The sequence below is a fragment of the Cotesia glomerata genome, linkage group LG7 (genome assembly GCF_020080835.1).
Source record: "Cotesia glomerata isolate CgM1 linkage group LG7, MPM_Cglom_v2.3, whole genome shotgun sequence".
In the NCBI taxonomy this organism is placed as follows: domain Eukaryota; kingdom Metazoa; phylum Arthropoda; class Insecta; order Hymenoptera; family Braconidae; genus Cotesia; species Cotesia glomerata.
Window position 1 is genome coordinate 3716003 of NC_058164.1, and position 23203 is coordinate 3739205.

The following is a 23203-nucleotide window of genomic DNA, read 5'->3' on the forward strand; positions in this document are numbered from 1 at the left end:
TAACGCTAGTGAAACTTTATTTAATACAATAGAGCTTAACTTACCGTCGATACGCGAATTTGAGGCGATTTGTTAGAAAGTCGCGACGCAGAAACACCTCGAGCCGCTTTGTCCGTCATATCGAGCATACCCGGTTCTGGAGTCCTTGACTTTGCATCCGGAGACTTGGCTTTGCGCGAAAAAAATCTGGAAACAAATTTAGCAAAATTTTAATACAATACGATGCGTTAATTTGTGTACTAAATTTTTTTAAATTAACTAAATGATTAAAACACGGACTTACGGACTTTCCTCTACTTCTTCTTTAAGCGTACTGACAGTTCAATTTTTCAGAGTAATAATAATAATAATAATAATAATAATAATAATAATAATAATAATAATAATAATAATAATAATAATAATTATAATACGGTGTAATATAAAAAGATTTAATTTACCTGAACGGTGATCTGCCGCGTTTTAATTTTTTATCATCCTTTGCATCTCCGTTCATCTCCTCGAATCCATTCATCTCGCCCTCATTACCGCTGTCATGATTTAAATTATGCGATTCGTAGAGAGAGTTTTTGCGAGGAGGTCTTGCTGGTTTGCTTCTTTGAGGTAAAGGTGATTCTTTCATCATTTCAACAGCTTCTTCGACGGCATCTTCTGAGTAATTTCTTTGTAATCCTACACGGAAAAAAGTAAACTGTAATATTCACTCGGATTCCGGTTAATTTTTATAGTTTCAAACAGTAAAGCGGAAATCGGGGTGGCAAAAATATAAATATTACACAACTTAATGTAGAAAGTATAAAAGCCACAATTTATAATTTAATATCCAAAATAAGTGATTAGTAGCTGTCACTATAGTAAATAACGACTCTTTCATCTTAAAAAATTACAGTTTCAAACAGTAAAAATTGCCATTTCAATATATAGTCCATGTTATGAGGAGAAGGGGAACTCAGATGAAAGAGGAGGGGGTCTCACTCTGGGAGAATTTAACATTTTGAAACAGTAAAAATTATACTTTTAAAATATACATTTTACCAGTTCAAGCAAGTCAATAATTACAGTTTGATTTTTAGCGTTGCGTTTAAAATTTACCATTTTACTTAGTAAATATTGACGTTGCTTGTATTAGAAATCTATTAACTTTATTTTATACTTTTTACATATCATAAGATCATTTTTTAGGTACGAAATGATAAATATCAAAGTCTGAATTCTTAATTAATATACTTTAACATTTTAGACATTTACATAGCGAATATTACTGTTTGAAATAGTATTTTCTTCCATGTAAAGAGTAAATTGTAACGTTTAAATAGTAAATATTATAAAGTGAGTAGTAAAATCATGATTTTACTGTTTGAAATACTTTTATTATAAATCGATTGTTATTTATTACAGTTTACTTTTTTCCGTGTATAACAAAAATTTAATATTTTTTTATTTTACTAAAAAGTAAACTTAAAAAAAAAATTCTTGACTGGAGGGTAAATTTTCTTGGCTCAAGAAAATATTAAAGATTGAAAATTTCTTGAATTGTCAAAGTTTCTTGAACCAAAAAAATTTCTTCTTGCTCTAAAATAACTCGGCTGCCTAATTTCAAAACACAGTAACTGACAATTTTGAGATTTAAAAAAAATTTTTCTTATTAAAAAAAAAGTTTGTTCGCCAAATTGATAAAAAATTTCATTTATGAATAAAAAATACTTGAATATAAAAATTAAAAAAAAAAATACTTGAAATTAAGATCTAAAAGTTATAAGAAATGCAGCAATACTAAAAAAAATCAAGTATAAAAATTTTGCAGTTACTGTGTTTTAAAATTGAGCAGCCGAACTTTTGTCTTCCTTAAAATTTTCTTGGTGCAAGAAATTTTTTTTTCGGTGTATAAAATTTGAATGATTTTTATTCAACAATTTACTGACTTGATATTTGTAACTAATGGTTAATTATTTATTATTGATCAGACAGTAGGTCATTATAGTATTGACATTAGGTTACTAGAATACTGATTGTGATTGCATATCAACAATTCAATAGTTCATTAACATAAGCGTGATATAAATTTAAACACACAAGCACAATACAGATTGAATTACTTAAACCGTACTCTGGATAAACGACTATTAATATCCAAAGATTTGTCAATTATAATTATAATTTGATATTTTACTTGGATAAAATTATAATTTGATCTGATCAATAATTAACCATTTAATGTTTTTAATAATGAAATTTAATTATTGATAAATAATTTTCAACAAACCTTTGATATCACTCATACTAAATCCAGACTTCATAATATGCTCCATATTAGCCGACGGCGTAGCCGCGTGATATTGTTCATTTTGTTCAACCAACAATCTATTTTGGCGCATTTTAATCTCTTGCCATCGCCTCGTTTTCTCGTTCTCCGTTATGAAAGATGATTGACAGATAACGGGCAAAGACAGACGGAGAAATTCCCAATTAGCCTTCTCCATGGTCTCAAATGTATTGTGTGATATTTTGAGACACGGTGGGCTGTCAGACCCCGCGGGAATTCTCGCGACATCAATTCGCCCGTCAATCATGTCGTCGGTGTTTTCAAAAATCGGTTGATCTTTTGTGTACCAATATGTTACTGCTCTATTCATGTTTCTAAAATCAAAAATTTTTATGAGAAATTTAATTCTCTGAAATTAGTAGACATTTAACAATTTTTTTAATCCTTATAAAAATTAAATTGTCATGAAAAAAATTCTATGTGTAGAAATTTTAAAAAATAAGTGGAAATTTTGAAAAATAATTTTTTTCCTAATCACAATTGATTTTTCATATAAATTTTAACAATTTTTAGATATCTGCTGATTTTAATATTGTAATTTTTTATTTTAATTTTAATATTTTACTAAATATTTATGTTCAAATTTTTTTTTTCAAAATTGTTCCCTTTGTTTAATCACAAGTTTGTAATTTATAGATAATCTATATTATTAAGAAAATAAGCAAAATTTTATGGCCAGTGTATTTATATGATAAATGTATATTTATATGATAAAATGGATTTTTATGGTTTAATTTGGTATCGTCGGAAACGTCTTGACCTGCAGTTGTGCTTTTTTAAGGTTTCATATCATTCTCACCAATAGTCAATTTAGGATGATAAATAATTAGACTGCATTCAAAAATGCTCTATATTTAGATACATAATTAAGAAATAACCCTGTATCTCGTCAACTATTGACATTTTTAAAGATATAAGCTCATCCCGATGTTACACTCATTGAGACCTTTCGTTTGAGTACCCACATCAATTTTTCATCTATTTATATATATTATATATATGTATATATATAAAATATATCAAAAATGCTTGTGGGTACTCAAATAATAGCTCTTGATGAGTGTAACACCGGGATGAGTTTATATCTTTAAATACGTCAATAGTTAAGAAAGCACAGTGCCATTTAACAAAGGTCTTGTGAAATATTGTCATTTTTAAAGATATAAGCTCATCCTGACATTACAATTATCAAGACCTTTCATTTGAGTACCCACATCAATTTTTCATATATATATATATATATATATAGATATATATATCTAGATATAAATAAATATATAAATGTATATATGAAAAATATATCAAAAATGCATGTGGGTACTCAAATGAAAGCTCTTGATGAGTGTAACACCGAGATGAGCTTATATCTTTGATAAAGCAAACACAAATGTCAATAATTAAGAAATGACCTTTTATTTCGTGAACTATTGACATTTTTAAAGATATAAGCTCATCCCGATGTTACATTCATCAAGGTCTTTCGTTTAAGTACCCACATCAATTATTCATATATATATATATATATATATATATAAAATATATCAAAAATGCATGTGGGTACTCAAATGAAAGCTCTTGATGAGTGTAACATCGGGATGAGCTTATATCTTTAAAAACGTCAATAGTTAAAAAAATACAGTGCAATTTAACAAAAGTCATTATTTAATAAAGCAAAATTTTATTTATTTATTGTTCACAAGTCACGGCAGTCACATAGTGACTGCAAGGTTGCTAGTATTACCATTAAACGAATTTCTTAGAATTAATTGCTCAAATAAATTACTTACACACAAAAAGGTTCATATCCTTCCTGAAGACCACAAGTAGTAAAGTACCTCAAAGTATTAACATCCTGTCCAAATGTTAATTTAGCTCTTTGACCTACTCCCAATGTAAAAGCCGGTACAAAAGAGTCACCTTGAACATCAGCAAATGATGTTTCTCCTCCTAACGCGTCCATAAGAAGCTCTCCATTTAACGAAAAACCTGATATAGAAAACCAAATTAATTTTTCAATTCAATACAACTTTTTAATAAAAATTTTCTATTGAGCTCAATAAAGACTTGACTTTTTAGATTACTGTATTTATCTCTAAGTCAAGTCTGTTGGCGTCAAGCTATATATAATTAAACAATAAAATACAGAAAATTAATTAGTAAGAAACAAATTTTAATAAAAAAAAATTGGGAACAAGCCACTACATCAGCGAAATTTGAGTTTTTGAGTTTCTAAATATTTACAATTTATTGTTTTTTAATGAGTAAGTAATTATTATTTATTTTGATAGAGGGTAAAAAATTATCAGCATGCATTAATATTGTAGAGTACCATTGGTAAAAAATTTATAAATGTTAATAAGTGGTATAGTTAATTACATTTTTATTTGAAACTGTTATATTTTGATATTGATTTAATGAAATGACCAATGTATTTTTTTATATACAGTAAAAAAAATAGGGTCCACTCATTATTGGTTAATGTTGAACAGTGTAAAGGCTGAGTAGAATACTGGACATCAAAAAATTAGATTTAGATTTAAATAAAAATTTTTACTAGTAAAAGTAGAAAAATAAATGAATTAAAAATTTGAAATAAAATATTTTTATATTTTTTAAAATTGTAAAATTTGAATAAAAATCAAGATATCCAATAATCTAACTCTACACTCAAATATATATTTGTAAATATATATAAATGTAGCTTGTAATGGCAGCTGAAGCGTTGGTTTAAAGACTCCGTCTTACTAATTGTTCGGTCAATAAGATCCAGGAACACACCAACAACATCTCCAACTTGCCATTGTTTGCCAAACGTTTCGGCGTTGCCCGAGAATACTTTTTCCTCCTTTAAAATAAAAATTTACAAACAATTCAAGGACTATGTATTAACATTTGTGCCTTGACTTATACTTCATTTATTATTTATTATTTAGTTTAACTGTTAATTACCGTCTATATGTATTTTATTGTTTCTATTTTTTTTGGTTTTATCGATAGTTGTTTATTTTTCGTTACCGTCTTTTTGAGTCCATGTGGGTTGGATTTGAATTTTAAACTAAACTAAGGTCGTAAATTTTGAAAAATTCCCCAATAGATTTCCGAATAGGCCACCCGTGGATTAAAAAAATTCTCTGATAATAATTAATTTCCATCGATAAATTTTGATAAAAATTTTGGGAATAAAATAAATTCTTGGATATAAGATTGAATTATTAAAAAAATAAATTGTAGTAAATTTCGAGATAAAAAAATAAAAATTACACTGATAGGATTTATCTGTATTAAAAAAATATTTGTTAATAGTTAACAAATCATTTATTAAAGAGCACTTTTTAGTATTAAACAAATATTTCTTAGTATTTAAAATGATTTTTTTGTATTTAATAAATCTGATATTCATTTACTAAATATTAATAAATCTTTAAATACCAAGAAATATTTATTAAAGACTAAAAAGTGGTCTCTAATAAATGATTTGTTAAATATTAACAAATATTTTCAACTATAAACAAATCCTTCTATCAGTGTGTAAACTCCAGATGAAAATGTTCAATAAATCCTAGAAAATACTAAGGCGCCATATAATTTTTTTTAGAGCCCCTAAATTCTGCCGGATGTCTTTGAATCCTTAATAAAATTGTTTTACAAGACAAGATGCAAAAAACAACTCAATCAACATAAAATGTAGTGAGAACATAAAAAGCAAAATATACAGTAATGATGAAATGAACATAAAATTTTAATTAAAAAAAAAACAACGACGCTATTTTTAACAGAGGTTCGTCTATTGGGACATTCAACTGCAGTACAATCTGATTATAAACAATCTTTTTACCATCAAACTTCAGTAAAGTGAGCAGAAAATTACTCTACTTAGTATTATCGATCAAAAAAAGATTGTACTGCAGAAAATGGTAAATTTGTTGTGGTTTAGTAGGGACTCTTACTGATCGTTCTGTCCGTGATGTCTATGAAACAGCCGACTACGTCACCCACTTGGTATTTGTAACCGAAAGAATCACTGCTACCACCGTGTACTTTGGTCACCTGATATTTACGACTATTTTTATTATATCATATTTTACTATTGTAGGTAATTGATTAAATATTTGACGTGTTTTTTTATAGACTAAACTTATAAATCATTTATAACGAGAGATTATGAGTGATGAATAATTTTAATTATATAAAAAAATTTTTTTTCTGTTTATTTTGATAATGACATACGTTATACCCATCAAAAGCCCAAGTGCAATCGTCACTTCCAAGCATGTTTCCTGGCATGCAATCGGCCTTTGCCCATCCTACGCGCATCGGTCCTGCAGTCAGTACTTCAAATTCAAAGTACCACTTTCCACTGGTTACTGCGTAGTGCCTCTCTACTCTGTATGTTCTGAAGCATAATTGACGTAGTCTGCTTGCTTCTAGAAGTAATGCTGAAAAAAATATAAATAAACCATCAATCATCATATAAAAAACAATTTCAAAAATTCACTTTAAGGTAGTTCTTTCCCAACCTATAATTTATGCTACTGCTGCACTGATAGAAGGATTTGTTTATAGTCAAAAATATTTGTTAATATTTAACAAATCATTTATTAGAGACCACTTTTTAGTCCTTAACAAATATTTCTTAGTATTTAAAAATATTTATTAATATTTAATAAATGAATATCAGATTTATTAAATACAAACAAATCATTTTAAATACTAAGAAATATTTGTTTAATGATAAAAAGTGGTCGCTAATGAATGATTTGTTAAATACTAACAAATATTATTAACTATAAACAAATCCTTCTATCAGTGTGTCTTTTTCATTCGCTAGTGTCGCCTCTTTTACGGGCTATTGCTCACTTACTTCCACGTATGACTTTATTTGTTTACTTTATTAATTTATCAATGATTTCTTAAAAACTATTTGGTAGGGAATTCCAAATTTTTTTAGGGTAATTATACATGTATTAACATTAATCTAAGTAATGTTAGTTTTTCGTGAAATTCTTGAAATTTCTTTAATACAAAAAAATTAATAAAACTTCGCGGTTTTCTCTCTCTTTTTCCATACTGCCTGTGTAAAAATGTCATTTTCAATTGCAATTATTTTTAATTAGAAGAGGTAAATCGTCTCCAAAATTTAAGAGCATGTACATTATACATTTAATTACTTATATTATAAATTTGGAAGGTTTCTTGAAATTTTGCTGGCATGACCCAACTACCTTAACCCTTTGAGGACACGTCGATAAAATTACGTTGAGAACACATGGGCTCCAGTGAATCCCACTCAGCAAAATAGTTCTGATTCATTTCCTATATCGACGTTCTAATTAGCAATTGGTCTAACTCTTTATTTTTTAGAGGGTGATTTTTTAACATTCTGATGTAGCAATAGTCCAATTATAAATTATTTGAATGATCCAAACCCAAATATTATACCTCTATTAGATATTAATGATATCAAATGGTTTTTTAAAGTGATAATAAATTCTGAACTAATTGTTTTTTCGTACAAATGGTAGATTCTCTAAAATAGAGTTAGACAATTTGCTAATTAGAACGCCGATATGATGTATTTACTTATAATTGGCACCAAATTTTAATATAACATTCCCTCTAAATATCTTAATAGTTATTTTTAATTTCTAATAATTTAAAAATACTGAAAAATCGTTTAGAAAAAAAAAAACAACTTACGAAATTGAACTTTATTTTATAAAAAAAGTTGCAGAAATTTTGATTTTTACATCGAAAAAAAACCGACGCCATTTTATTTGGAAAACAATATATTTTAAGGAAAAAAAACAATATTTGATGAAGTTTAAAAAAATATATTTATTCTGAAGTTTGAAGTTACGAATTTCAGTCAGTCGCTTAAGCATGGAGACCTTTGTGACGTATCATAACTTATTTCGTAGATTTTAACCGACAACAGATGACACACTGTTTCATTTATAAATCTTCTAAATTGAAAATTCCCTCAAAATTCTGGACCTCGTGTGTCTTCAACGGGTTAAATTAGATTGATTAAACTTCAATAATTGACTAATTCTTTTAAGACAAATAATGACCCATCAATTTCCTACCAAACAATTTTCGAATCAAAAGATATTTTTAATGATGTAAAGTCGCGTTATGTTCATTAATTTTTCTTACAAAAGATAATCTCTTCTCTTTGATCAAAACTCAACTGTGAACTCAATAATTTCAACTGTTACTTTTACCCAGCAATTAAAATCCTGAAACTAATGACCCACGAGTTTCATCAAAGATAAAATGATATTAATGCAGCTGAAATATGATGAAATATTTAATAAAAAAAAATTTACCTTCATGTTGTTCCCCAGTAGGCGGATCTAACATATATCCATAAACCAAAAGCGTTCTAACAGTTTCACTAGCAGTGTCTCTGTTAGCCTTTTTGATAGCTTCGTCGACTTTTGGATAAGGCACTAAATGCGGACTGCGTCTCATCTCAGAGTCCTCGTTAAGCCCATAGGTCCACCCTTGACTGATCCTCTCCTTAGCCCACAAATTGTGAGTATTTTCCGCCAATTGGTCCACCAGTTCTTCCATTTTTGGCGTCAGGGTAATTGCGGTCAAATCTAGAGGCGCGGGTTTGTATCCACTACTCTGCAAAAACGGTTCATTTGGCAGCCTCAGAGTCTTGATCCTTTGCTCCGGCTTATCCACGGTGATATAATAACCCAACGCTAAAATTGTCTTCAACGTCTGAACAGCCAGCTGAGTGTCGTATCTTTTTTCAGCAGCCGGTAGCTTTTCAAATTGAACTATACAAGGATGAATCTTCCGCATATCATCGCGCTGTTCTCCAAAAATCCAGCCCGCTTCAATTTTGTTCATCGCCCACATCTCGTGGATGTTTTCCGCCAATTTATCGCGTATTTGTTCAACATAAGCCGGAAGATTGACCATACTGGTGTCCACTGGAGCAGGAACAAAGGCTGTGTCGTCTTCGACGGACCAAGGACCGGCCAAAACTACCTTGCTCATGTTCCCGAAGTAGAAGCACGGGTCGAGGGAAAGAATTTGCTGTGGTAACAAGCTTTCAACTAATGGAGAAAATTCTTCAGGTGGCTGGAACTTCATCCTTCCTTGGTCACCTCCAAGCAGAAATCGGCAGGACAATTTTGAAGAGCAACTTATCACTGGGAAAAACATCCCGTCAAGATTGAAATTCCTGAAGGACCCGGAAATGTTTGATCCGTTGAACGTGAATGTTATTACCGGGACGGTCAAATCCAGCGCGCACCCAACCACGTCACCTTTTCTGATATACGGCTCCGTAGCGTTGTTTAGTACTGGTGTCTTTCTGCCTCCGGTCCACAGAAACGCCCCGTCAAATCCGAATGAGTATAAATCATCCCCAACACCGTTACCACCCCATTTTTCACCGCCTCCTGGATATGGAACGTACCTGCATTCGAATAAATCAATTTTATCATACTATATCATAATTTACGATACATTTCATGAATATATTTTGATTTTAAACGATTGACAGTTCGTTTAAATCCGCTGTAATCGTAAACAAATGGAAATTTTCAGAGAAAAAAGTAATAAAATCATAAAAAATTTAAAGAATTTATCTATATTGATTTTACAGCTATTATAAACAGATTATGGTAGAGAAATTCCATTGCTTCGACGAACCTACTTGCGAATTCTTATCAAACACAATCCAATCTAGTATTTTAGTCAATTAGGGTTGTAAGGACAATGGTAGAATATAAATTTTTCCTAAACCTTTCAAGTTATTTTCCCTTGAATTCAAGTAGGGCTCAGTAAAGATAAATAATTATTTGATATAAATTCCGGAATTTTTTTTTTCGATCCTAATTCTGCCAACGTTCTATCAGAAATTGGCCACTTGATGGCTTGGTCGACCGAAATATTAAGTTTTTCTGAATTCTCCAAGCCTTAACAGCCGGTCTCTACGATTGTAGCTTTATATTTATCTCCTAAACAAAAAATAATTTTGAAAAAAACGCTCTGCTATGTAATAGATTTTTTAATTATCTATTTCATAGCAGAGTGTTTTATTCGAAATTCTCATTTGTTTAAAAGAAGAACATAAAACTGCAATAGCTTTATAATCATGAGTGCAACAAGGATAGTACCGTTTCTTGCAGTGAGTGCGCCACGAGAAAATCTGTTAAAAGTTATTTCCCATCGAATTCAAGTAGAATGGAGTAAAGTTAGACAATTGTTTGATATAAATTCCGGAATTTCTAACTTTCCGTTCAGAATATTGAATTAAATTACATCAAATTGAGACTATCCAAATTTAACTGTGTTAAAAATTTTTCGTCATTGTGTAGAGTGTTAAAATTTGTGTGTTGAATATTACACTCTAGTGTGTAGAATTCAACATTATTATAAGGTAAAAGACCCCTCTAGTGACACTTTTTCTTACAATGAAAAAATGTTTTACTTAGAATAAAAATTAAAAATTTTTTTGATCTAAAGGTCTTAAAGATTAAAAATAATACACAGTAAAAAATTTTGCGTCATTGCATCAAAAAACTAAGTGTTAAAAATTTTTGTGTTAAATATTTAACACTTTTATGTGTAAATTTAGCATTTATTCTGTTAAATCAACACACAAAAGTGTTAAATATTTAACATAAAAATTTTTAACACAAAATGTTTTGACGCAATGACGCAAAATTTTTTACTGTGTATATTCATAATAGAAATTAATGATTTCATTAATTGAATAAGTACCAAAATCAAAGAAAGTATCAGTAATGGGATCCCCGCCACTAATGGGGTCTTTTACCCTATATGTTAAATCATTACATGAACACATGATAATGTTAAATTTTACACACTAGAGTGTAATATTCAACACAAAAATTGTACACACTTTACACAATGACGAAAAATTTTTTACCACGTGGATTTAATTGAAACTTACCCGGTGGTGTTGGCCCAGCCAATCCTCAAGTGTGGCATCATATGCGTCGTTTGTTCGATGTGATCCACCGTAACTTCAAAGTACCACTTCTGATAGACCGCAGAGCCCTCGACTCTACCAACAAAGATATTAGGTCTCACACTGGCCACGTGGTCCACCAATTGCGTTTGAAGAAGTAAGTTTTTTCCAGGAAGAAGGAAATCGCAGATGTTGTTCTGGGACGACCGAACTGCGACGCCATTTCCCACACAGAGAGAACAGAGGACATCCAGGACTTTTGGGTCGCGACCGTGTTTTTCCAGAAGTGATATTATAACTTTGATATGTTCATCCTATAAAATCAAATTGATTGTTTTGATCGTCAACCTCTCAGCCTCTTATTAAATAATTGATTATAAAACAACTAATATAATTACCCTCATCATATTCAGCGCTTCTGGTGAGTCGATGAGGACACAATGAAGCACATCAAGCATTCCAGTGCCTTCACTGGAGGCCTGTGACCCCAATCGACTGAACAACCAGTTTAAACGATTACTATTCGCGAACTGAGCACAGTTGGTATGGTTTCCCTTTATTATTGCTGCCAGTAATTGATACAAGTATCCCGAAATTTGATCCCACGCCTGTCCGCTCTCGTCCCCAAACATTGCGACCAAAAACCCCTGAGATGTTATTACGTTTATCTTGTCAATAGCCTCCAGTATCAAGTTCAGAATTCCCTCCTCTTGGAATAAATCCTGGCGGTTTCTCAAAGCTCGGAATCGGTTTTGTTTCTCTTCGTGTTCTGTAATTCATCAAAATTAAAATCAATAACAATTGCTCACTCATGTCATTACAATTTCAATATTTTTTTTCATAAATCAATATCGGTACCCATATCATCCTCAGGCTGGGCGAAGTAATTAATCAAATCCTCCAAACACATGACCATTTCATTAAGATTGACATTTTGAAAAAACATCGACGCTCTTCGGTCAATCTGTAACGTTTCTAGGCCTCTAAAAAATTTCAATCAATTATTAGATTAAAAATTCGTTGCTTTATTTTTTTTTGGGAATTAATAAAAATATTTACGTGATGAATTGAGTAAAAAGGCTGCTGCATTTGCGTATAACCCTCGCGGTCCTTGATTCTTCTTCTTGCGACCTCGAGAAGTCTAACCCGTCGTCCATCTTACCTTCCTCATGCAAAACTGCCTGTTTTTCTTCTACTTTGCCGACACCTTTCTTTTTTGTTTCATAGGACTGTAAAAATAAGTAGAGATAAAATTGCGGCGACCTTTTTTTTATATAAAAAACTCAATCAATGTCTAAATATTACCGAGTGGAAATAAAATACAACAGAATTTTACAATGACAAAAAAATTGACGATTCAAGAGAAAAGATTTTGAACCAAAAAAATTATTTTTAAAATTTTAAATGTAAATTTTACTTTATTCAAAAATTTTTCTTTTTAATTTAAGATCATCAAACTCTTTAAAATAATCTAAAAAAAATTTCTACAATTTCTAATTGTAGATCCAAAAAAAAATAAAACATTTCGACGGTCTAATTAGCAATTGGTCTAACTCCTTACTTTTTTGGAAGATGATTTTTTAACATTTTGATGTAGCAATAGTCCAATTATAAATTATTTGAATGTTATTATACTGCTGCCCAATTCCAAAACACAGTAACTGACAATTTTAAGATTTTTAAAAATTTTTCTTATTAAAAGAAAATTTGCGCGCCAAATTGATAAAAAATTTGATTTATAAATAGAAAATACTTGAATATAAATATTTTTAGGAAAAATTACTTAAAATTAAGGTCTAAGAGTTATAAGAAATGTAGCAATAATGAAAAAAAATCAGATATAAAAATTTTGCAGTTACTGAACGGAAAAAAGAAAACTTGAAAAATTACAGTATAAAATGTAAAATCGGTTCCGTCGTAATAAAAACTAGAAAAATTACAGTTTGAAATAACATTATTCTAAATTCAATTTTTTAATTTAATATTCAGAGCTTTCAATGTAAATATTACATTCTACAATGTAATTCTTATAAAATCTGTAGTAATTACATTTGAAACTGTAATTTTTCCAATTTTCATCACGAAGCGCCACGTTGTATCATATACTGTAATTTTTCGAGTTTTTTTTTTTTCCGTGTGTGTTTTAAAATTGGGCAGCCGTATAAATTAAATTATTTGAAAGTATGAATTATTTGAATCCCTATTAAATTAAATTCTCTAAAATGAAGTTAAACAATTTGCTAATGAGAACATCGATTTTTATTCTTTCGAAAAATTAAACAATTTACTAATTTTAAAAATAAAGACAAATTTTTTCTAATATCATTTTTTATACCTTATAAGAAACCCAAAGACATGTCGTAGAATGCTGCATGATGACCGTAGAATCACCATACTTAATAATAGGCATTCCAATGACTTCAAGATCCTTATCCTCAAGGACTATTTTTTGGTCGTCCTTCTCCTGACGTAGCCAGAAGGTCGAAGTCTCAATCGTAGCTTCATTTCTATAAATAAATTTTTCATTTTTAAAGCCATTTTGTACACTTTGTGTCATATATTTTTACTGTCTATTGATTTTGTATTATGTATCAAATTCCTCAAGCTTAATATAAGCTTTCATATAATATAATACTTTTTTATGTTTGCTGATAGATAGTGATACACTATCAACATTAAATAAAAGTGCTGACGATTCCGTGACTCATGAACTTTATAACTATTTGAGGAAAATATTTTTACCTATCGACTAAATATAGTTCGTTATTCTCTTTAACGCCGAGATAACGGCCCGTTGTTAAATGTCTTATTCGCATTGGGTGCAACCAATTGATAAAACCACCGGCCCATTTGGTACGTGCCAGTTCTAAGCGCCAGAGTGATCGTGCTTGACTCATAACGCTACCTCCTTCGTAAATAACAATGCTGTAAACAATAAATAATAAATAAACATCCATATCAACTCTCGATTTTTTTTCTCGATTAAATAGAAATATCTACACTGTAAAAAATTTACGGAGTGAAAACGAAATAAATTATTTTTAATTGATTAAATCTCTCTGGAGTAAATTTTATCGTAAGAAAAATTTTATTCTTTTATTGAATAAAAATAAAAAAAATAGTTTTTATTTATCTAAAAATTTCAAAATGAGCCTTTAGAAATTTAAAAAATTAATGAAAGTTTAAATTCACTCCCGATTTTTTATTAGAATAATTGACAAGTACTTTTGACCAGGTGAAGTACTCCAAGTAGATGGAATAGTTAAGCACTCGTCACCTCCGTGGAAAAATCTAAGTACATCCCCTCCAAAAACGTAGCCAACGTATTTCATCCTGCTGATTCCGGTCCCATAGGGCTGAACTGACCAGTGTGTCACGTGAAATGATGCATTTACTACCGATAAATTATTTTCTTTCGTCGTGTGCTGGAAAATAATTCAATTCAATTTTAAATCGTTTATTTATACATTTAGTATTTTTTTATTTAGAAGATTTAATATCAACGAAAAAACGCTCACGGAAGTTAGCGTGATCTAATTTTAAAAATTGTTTTTTCAACATTTCGGTGGAAGTGTATAGAAAGTAGAAAATTGAAAAAATAGAAAATTGTGATGCTTTTTTTGTATGATACCATACAATTTATGACGTCAATACGAGAAATGGTTCGTCAAAATAAGTTTTTTAGTTTTTTGTCGTCCTGTGATTTATTTTTAACCTCTGAACTCTTGAGGGTCTCTTTCTTTGATGTTCTAATTATTTAAAACAATGAAAGAAATTTTTTAGTTTTTGAGGTTTTAAAATTTTAAATACCTATATTATTAAGAGAATAAGCAAAATTTTGTGGCCAGTGTATTTATATGATAAAATAGGTTTTTTTGGTTAAATTTGGTACCGTTGGAAAAGTCTTGACCTGGAGTTGTGCCTTTTCAAGGTTTCATTATTCTCAACAATAGTCAATTTAAGATGATAATTATTTAGACTGCATTCGAAAATCCTCTATCTCTAGATACATAGTTAAGAAATGACCTTGTATCTTGTGAACTGTTGACATTTTTAAAGATACAAGCTCTTCCCGATGTAACACTCATCAAGACTTTTCATTTGAGTACCCACATCAATTTTTGATATATTTATATATATATATATATGTATATATGAAAAATATATGAAAATGCATATGGGTACTCAAATGAAAGCTCTTGATGAGTACAACATCGGGATGAGCTTATTTCTTTAAAAACGTCAATAGTTAAGAAAGTACAGTGCAATTTAACAAATATCTTGTAAACTATTGACATTTTCAATGATATAAGCTCATCCCGATGTTACACTCATCAAGACCTTTCATTTGAGTACCCACATCAATTTTTCATATATTTATATATATTACATATATGTATATATGAAAAATATATAAGAATGCATGTGGGTACTCAAATGAAAGCTCTTAATGAGTATAACATCGGAATAAGGTTATATATTTAAAAACGTCAATAATTAAAAAAGTACAGTGCAATTTAACAAAAGTCATTTTTTAATAAAGCAAAATTTTATTTATTTATAATTCACAAATCACGGTAGTCACATAGTGACTTCAAGGTTGCTAGTAAATATTTAACACTTAACTTTTTTATCTTTGGATTTGATGATCTATTTAATTAAATCATTGCTAAGCATTTAATCAAGCCTCTTCATACAATAAATAGACAAAGCGGTGATTTGTAAATATTTAGTTCTAATCTGTGATTAGTATGCAATGATTGAACTTGGATTGTAAATAAAATACCGCATTAGTGATTAAATAATCTAGATCTATTTTCCGATTGTCTAGGCTTGTTATATAAAATACTAATAATAATCATTAGCAATGCAGCATTTGATTTGCGTTTATATGCTAATTATTTGAGTAATGTCAACGCGAGCAAATTGACCGTGATAAATTATCGGTATAATCGAAGCTTGATTGAGATATTCAATAAAGTACAATTCAAAATTAATTAGCGAACTATAATTAAAAATGTATTATTTGTTTTTTAATAATTTTTGACAAATAATTACCAAGTATCTTTCGGTAGCGACGGATACAAGAATAAGGTCGTCACCGACTCTGACTTTTTCTCCTTCAGATCTTTGTTTGGAAGCTGGATGCACCGTCCACCAACAAGCCTCTCCTGTTTGACAGACCCAAGTAGAAAATAATTAAAAGGATTGCTCAGCCCTTTGTTCGACGGCTTGAGCTATATATGGATTTCGTGTTATAAACTAGAGTAATTAGCTAAACGAACCTTGAGAGTGCTCTTGTAGACCCACATCAAACGACAATTTGTCATTTGATGAGCTTGTTGACAAACAGGCGAGGTACTGAAATTTTTTTAGTTATTAATTATTTTACGGATAATAAAATTCATTGGTTTTTTTTATTATTTTGTATTTTTTATACATACCATGTCGCTGTTTAGATGCCTGAGTAAAATAGCATTTCCGTAAAGGAGCGTACGATGTCCTGATCCTGTACCTTTGCCCTAAAAAGTTGTTAGTATTTATAATGAGAGTTGTTTGTTGGTTTTTGTGTGGAAATACGTGAATTAAATAAGCTTATTGATACTGAAGTATATTAAAGATAGATAGGAGAAAAATATATCAATTTCTTTACGCTATCGGTAAGAATTTGACATAAAATTTAATTTTATTGCAAAATAATAAATTTAAAATTGATAATTGAGTTTTTTTTATCATTTAAGGAGTTACATGGGTTTCATGGTTTCCAAAAATTGATTTTTTTTGTCTTATTAAATTCTACAACATCTCTAGAATATTGCCCTAAAGTTTTACATCGATCCGAATAATAGTTTAGAAGATACAGTTTTAAAATAGCGCGCTCAAGGCGCTGTTATATTGTCACTCAAAACTTTAAACGCGTTTTTCTCAAAACTATGTTTTCAAAGACGGTACCCAAGATTTCTCGAGAACTACTCAACCGATCTTGATGAAATTTTAAACAGGTCTTTGAAATATAATTTACAAGGTCTTGAACGAAGGATTTTTTTTTTCAATTACAATTATTAAAAAAAAAAAATGCCGCAAAATTTTAGGCAAATTATTGATTTTTTTGTAAAAATTTCTGTCAAAAATCCAATTTTCATTTTTTTTTTCCTTTGATCAAGACCTAGTTTGAAATCTTAACTAAAGCACATATTTTTTTTTTACTTCTGATGATCTTGCTAGGAGTTCTGCTGATCACGCGGTACCCCATGTAACCACTTAATCCAATCAAAGAATACTATTACAAGATAAATTAATATAAAAAGTACTAAAATTTTGATGTTTTATAAGATTTATCAAAGCCAATTAAAATTTTGAAAAATTTTTATGATTTAATTGTTACAAAGAGTTATAATTAATTTTTATTTTTCTAGTGACTATTTTTCCCCGTATATTTTCTTATAAACAAAAAAAAAGTCAAAATTTCCTATTCTAATTTTTTTTAACGTCAAAATCAATCTGATAATAAGCTTTTTAGTTAAAAAAAATAGATTTATTACAAACAACACTGAATATTAAATAAACGACGAGCTTTACTATTATTGTTAAATTAATCAGGAAAAAAATGCAAATTATTAGATACTTACAAGTGTGTCTTGCTGCTGCAAATGAAAAAAAACACAAATCGAAATGAGTTACTTACAAATGGAATATTTTTATTTATTAAAAGGAATAGATGCATTTATGGGGGGATGTAAAATACAAAAATCAAGTGTAATTAATATGGAGTGAAGTATTTTAACTCTCAATAATTTACTTTGCCTAAATTACAAAGGGAATTACATTAACATTAACATTGACACATGCAATTGTTCTGAGCATTATTTTAAATGTAGGTACTTAAGTTTGAGGTATTTGTTTACAAAAAAGGGTGCGTTGACTTTATATCAGCAAAGTCCATGACTATAAGCTTTTTAAATCCGCGGTCTCGAAAGCTCCGAGATAAAAAAAACAATAAAATGTGTAATGGGGATTAAAGAATGTTTAATGCAGTGATTTTTAAAATTAAAAATAATTTATCGAGGGTTTTTAGTTACGTTACCGTCTCTGAACCAGCTGCTGTCACTAATTCCTGCAAAGCTCGCACCGAGAGAGCTTGTTCTATCACAAAGACACATTGAGAGAGGTCTGGTGGTATGTTCTGTAATTTAGCAAGTTATTTTGATTTGTTAAAAATTTTTTCTTACGTAACTTGAAAAAAAAATTTACAGTATTTTAGAATTGAGACAAATTATTTCTAGTAAACATTTTTAATAATAAATTTATTGATTTTTTTATTTCTATCCATTCAAATCTTTAATCGCAAAATAGGTCAACTTATTTTGTAATTATGACTCAGAAATAATTAATAATTAATAATGTTGATCTAAAAATTTGAAAATATTCCATTAAACTATCAATATTTTTATTTCTGATTTTAAATTTATATTAGGTCATTAATCTCATTCTTGATGTAATAAACAAGTGGGTTATTAATTCAAATAATTAACAGTTCAAAATTACTATGGAGAGTATCAAAGTTAACCCGTCAAATTGAATTAGTAATTCATTAATTAGTTGATCATATAATTATTCCTGAGTCATAAATGTCCCGTTAATAATTTTCCACGTGTTATATGTATTATATTCACTAATGTAATTCAAAGTTACAAGAGAAACTGGGTCAAATTAATAGTGTATGTACTTTAGATTAATTGAGTATCAACCTTCCGTTGTATGCAAACTCATAAAAACGTGTTAGCTATATAATATTGGTATAGAAGTATTCAATCAAAAATAATAAAAAATGTAACTTTTCCGAGAGCTTACTCGAAATTAATTATTCTGAAACTGCATTTTAAACTCGTTTGCGAGAAAATTCCTCTTCATAGTGTTTTTTACAGCTTTTCACACGGTGTATTAAGAATGGATCGTGAAATAAATTTACGGGTAAAAGTTTTTACCACAAATGGTCCCGACGCTTTTAATATGCAGTAAATAATTGATGTGATGATACTCACCTTGTCTGCGATATTTTCTAGAAAACAGTGACGATTACCAAATCCCTCAGCTGCTAAACAAACTCGTTCACCTGTAGCCGTACAGGATAGACATACCATATCCTCCTGCAAAATTTAAATTTTTTATCAAGGTTAGATCGTCATTCAAAAGTAGAAAATATTTATTTCATTCAGATTTGGAATTTTTTTTGAAGATCAATTTTAAATGTTTCAAAGCATTAAAGATAATTCAATTATTATAACTATTATTATTTTCTTCCTAAAATAATCTAAGTATTTAGTATCTATAGTATCTATAGAATCTAAGTATTTAATCTATATTATTAAGGGACTAAAAAAAATTTTGTTTCCAGGATAGTCATATGATAAAATCGGTTTTTTTAGTGAAATTTAGTGTCATTGCAAAGGTCTTGATTTGAATTTGTGCCTTTTCAAGGTTTCATATTATTCTCACCGATAGTTAATTTATTATGATGAATATTTAGGCTGCATTCGAAAATGCTCTATCTCTAGATACCTAATTAAGAAATGACCCCTTATCTTGTGAACTATCGACATTTTTACAGATATAAGTTCATCCCGATGTTACACTCATCAAGACCTTTCATTTGAGTACCCACATGCATTTTTGATATATTTAATATATTTATATATATGTATATATGAAAAATATATCAAAAATGCATGTGGGTACTCAAATGAAAGCTCTTGACGAGTGTAACATCGAGATGAGCTTATATCTTTAAAAATATCAATAATTAAGAAATGACCTTGTATTTTGTGAAATATTGACATTTTTAAATATATAAGCTCATCCCGATTTTACACTCATCGAGACCTTTCATTTGAGTAGCCACATCAATATTTCATATATTTATATATATTATGTATATGTATATATGAAAAATATATTAAAATGCATGTAGGTACTCAAACGAAAGCTCTTGATGAGTATAACATCGGGAAGAGCTTATATCTTTAAAAACGTCAATATTTAAAAAAATACAGTGCAATTTAACAAAAGTCATTATTTAATAAAGCAAAATTTTAATTATTTATAATACGCAAGTCACGGCAGTCACATAGTGACTGCAAATTTGCTAATAAAAAATTAATTTGATTGACAATTATTGATATTATTTATTATTAACAAAAATTGTCAGAAATTAGTAGAATATTTCGAAGTCGTAAATGAACTTGTGTTAGCTCGTTGCCAAAATAAATTTGGCTCTAATGACACTATTCCTAAAGAATGCTACTATTATTTATAAATATACTTACTAAGTAAGTTATTCATCGCACAATAATGTCAATTGAAAAAAATAATGTTTATTTAACTGAGCCGTTAAAAATTTATAATATTAATCAAACCTTTTGAATTAAACAAAAAAAAATTGCAATAAAATCGATAATTGCATTTAAGGATCCGCTGTAAAATCAATTGATAGAGCATGCATTAATAAATATTGTGAGAAAAGGACACATTAGCATAACCAGGGTCGGAAATTGTCAATGGCACGCGATTTCTTGGCAGGTTTATAAACCGCTAGAACTTTATTGTTATATTTATAAAAATTACTCAAGTTAAAACCATTTTTGATTGAAAAAAATTTTATTTTTCAGTACTTTGCTTGATTTAAACTAAACGCGTTGAATTTTGAGTACTACGCTCTATGATGATATCATAATAAATTTATTGCAATAGTAGTTGTAGCGTTGATGATAATTAAACATTTTAATTAGTGCCTTACTCATTTGGAATGGAAATAAATTCATGAATGGGTTGATCTAGCCAAAAGTTATAAGATTAATTAGTTGTATATATAGATAGAGATGTAATATAGACATTACAAGTGTAGTGGGTAATGTGTATTTGTGTTATATAAACGCATACAAACGGGATTTATTTCACCCGATTGTGTATGCAGTTAAACGGAGTAGAGAGAATGAAACGTTAATAATTCAATTGACGACAGGTAAGAGTAAAATAGACTATGGTAAGGCGATGAAACTCAGGGGAAACTTCGGAGACTGTATAGATGCGGGTCAAGGACGTTGAAAAAATATTTTTTTTTATGAATATTTCTATTTAAAAAACAAAAAAAAATATTTTAATACACTTCAAATTCCATTAAATATTCTCAAGTATTTTAACTTTTTTAGAATCAAGTGTTGAGAATAAAATAGATTTATTTTAATTTTAAAACTTCATTTTTAGAAAAGATTGAAGTTGAAAAACTTACAAATGTATTCGAATTTAACTATAAAAATTTGTAGTCGACTGAAATGTAGATAGGAAGAAAAGAAATAGTATATTACACACCTAGGGAAGTAAAGTAAGAAATGTCTCAGATCACATGTAATGTGATCAACAAACATGTGATCTGAGGCTTTCTTATTTACTTCCCGTAGAGTGTATATTATTTTTTTGTCCGACGAAGGCGGAAAGCGGCAACTTAGTTTAGCGCAGCGGGACGAAAGTTGCCACTTTCCGCCCGGAGGGCAAAAAAGAAAATTTTTTCAATGCTTAGAAAATTTTTAAATAAATTGAAAGTGATTTTTGAAGAAGAATACACAAAAAGTTTGGAAAATCCAAAAGTGTACGCCTCATAATCCCATTTTTAATAGATTTCATAAAAATCTAACTATTGCAGCCGTCCTCATGGCGCAACTTTGAAAAAATTTAGTCATTTTCTGACTCAGTTTGTCGAGATGAGTCAGAAAATGTATATAGTTCAAAAGTTTATATATATATATATATATATATATATATATATATAGATATATATATATATATATATATATATATATATATATATACGATATAACGCGGCTTGTCAGCACGATAGCGTTTTCAATTTATAACCGATTCTTGTCAAACTCAACATACTTTATCTATCGATCAAGACCAAGGTTAAGTTCGAAGATTAGCTTAATCGGGCGAGTAATTTGGAAATGACAGGATTTTGAAATTTTGAAAATCGTAAGGATTGATGTTTTTACTACTTCAACTTGGTATAATTACTGATCGAGACAAGATATCAAAATTCGGTAAAATGCATCGTAAAGCTCTTTTAATAAGCTTCAATTTCCACTACTCAGAAGTGGTAATAGCCTCAATATTACTTCTTTTTAGAGTTCGTTTAATAAAACAGTTTTACTGTTGCAGCCGTTTTTGAATTATTGTCTGCATCATAGCTTAGTCATAATGTAAATTCAATAACTACGATAATGATCAGTCTTCTGTGTAATACTTTAGATCCGTCGTGTGTTACTTTAGATAATAAAAAAATAGTATATTACACTATTAGGGCAGAAAGTTTGAGATTTCTGCACTGCGCGCCATGACGGCGCGCAGTTCAGAGCTCTCAAACTTCTGCCCGTGTAGTGTATACTATTTTTGTTTATAGCCGGTCGAAAGTACGTAAAATATTTCATGTACTGTATCGAAAAAAAATTGATGCCTGCCCCCGACATTCGCGGCACGAGCGAAGCGAGTGCTGCTGGTCGGGGGGGGGGGGGGGCAGGCATCAAATAAAAAAAAATTAATGTAAAATCAAATAAAAAATAATTAAAAAACATTTTTTTTTTAATTTTTAGATTAAATAAAACTGAAATTTCTTGAATTCAACCAACATAATAAAGATTATTCTCGGTTAAAAATAGAAAAAACGAGCATATTATCTGAAAATTAACAATAATTAATAAAAATCAAATTAAATTGTTGTTACTGCGTACATTTTTCTAAATAATTCATTAATTAAATAAAGTTGATCCATTTTACACACGTCACTGTCAAACTGAATCTCAGTACAGTACAACCTGGTTATAAGTTACATCGGCTGATCTACTCACTCTTACGACAGTTATATTTTTATC

At 29.3% G+C, this 23203-nt stretch overlaps 1 protein-coding gene across 11 annotated transcripts in view; it reads right to left on the bottom strand.

The window, feature by feature from the left end:
- The window catches only part of LOC123269374 (ryanodine receptor), a 60470-nt gene that overhangs the window by 29525 nt on the left and 7742 nt on the right, over positions 1-23203 (bottom strand). For 7 of the 11 annotated variants that reach the window (XM_044735017.1, XM_044735020.1, XM_044735015.1 and 4 more), the window contains exons 2-22: positions 19325-19429; positions 18367-18465; positions 17912-17926; positions 16727-16804; positions 16568-16643; positions 16341-16453; positions 14508-14707; positions 14025-14207; positions 13618-13789; positions 12342-12511; positions 12141-12265; positions 11681-12051; positions 11265-11596; positions 8653-9761; positions 6551-6759; positions 5069-5168; positions 4111-4309; positions 2264-2637; positions 441-672; positions 284-313; positions 45-186 (exon numbers count right to left, since the gene is read on the bottom strand). In XM_044735017.1, coding sequence (XP_044590952.1) covers positions 45-186; positions 284-313; positions 441-672; positions 2264-2637; positions 4111-4309; positions 5069-5168; positions 6551-6759; positions 8653-9761; positions 11265-11596; positions 11681-12051; positions 12141-12265; positions 12342-12511; positions 13618-13789; positions 14025-14207; positions 14508-14707; positions 16341-16453; positions 16568-16643; positions 16727-16804; positions 17912-17926; positions 18367-18465; positions 19325-19429 — 4434 coding nt within the window. Of the gene's footprint in view, positions 1-44; positions 187-283; positions 314-440; positions 673-2263; positions 2638-4110; positions 4310-5068; positions 5169-6270; positions 6371-6550; positions 6760-8652; positions 9762-11264; positions 11597-11680; positions 12052-12140; positions 12266-12341; positions 12512-13617; positions 13790-14024; positions 14208-14507; positions 14708-16340; positions 16454-16567; positions 16644-16726; positions 16805-17911; positions 17927-18366; positions 18466-19324; positions 19430-23203 lie in introns of all 11 variants that reach the window. The other 4 variants (XM_044735023.1, XM_044735021.1, XM_044735019.1 and 1 more) reach the window with 3 other exon arrangements.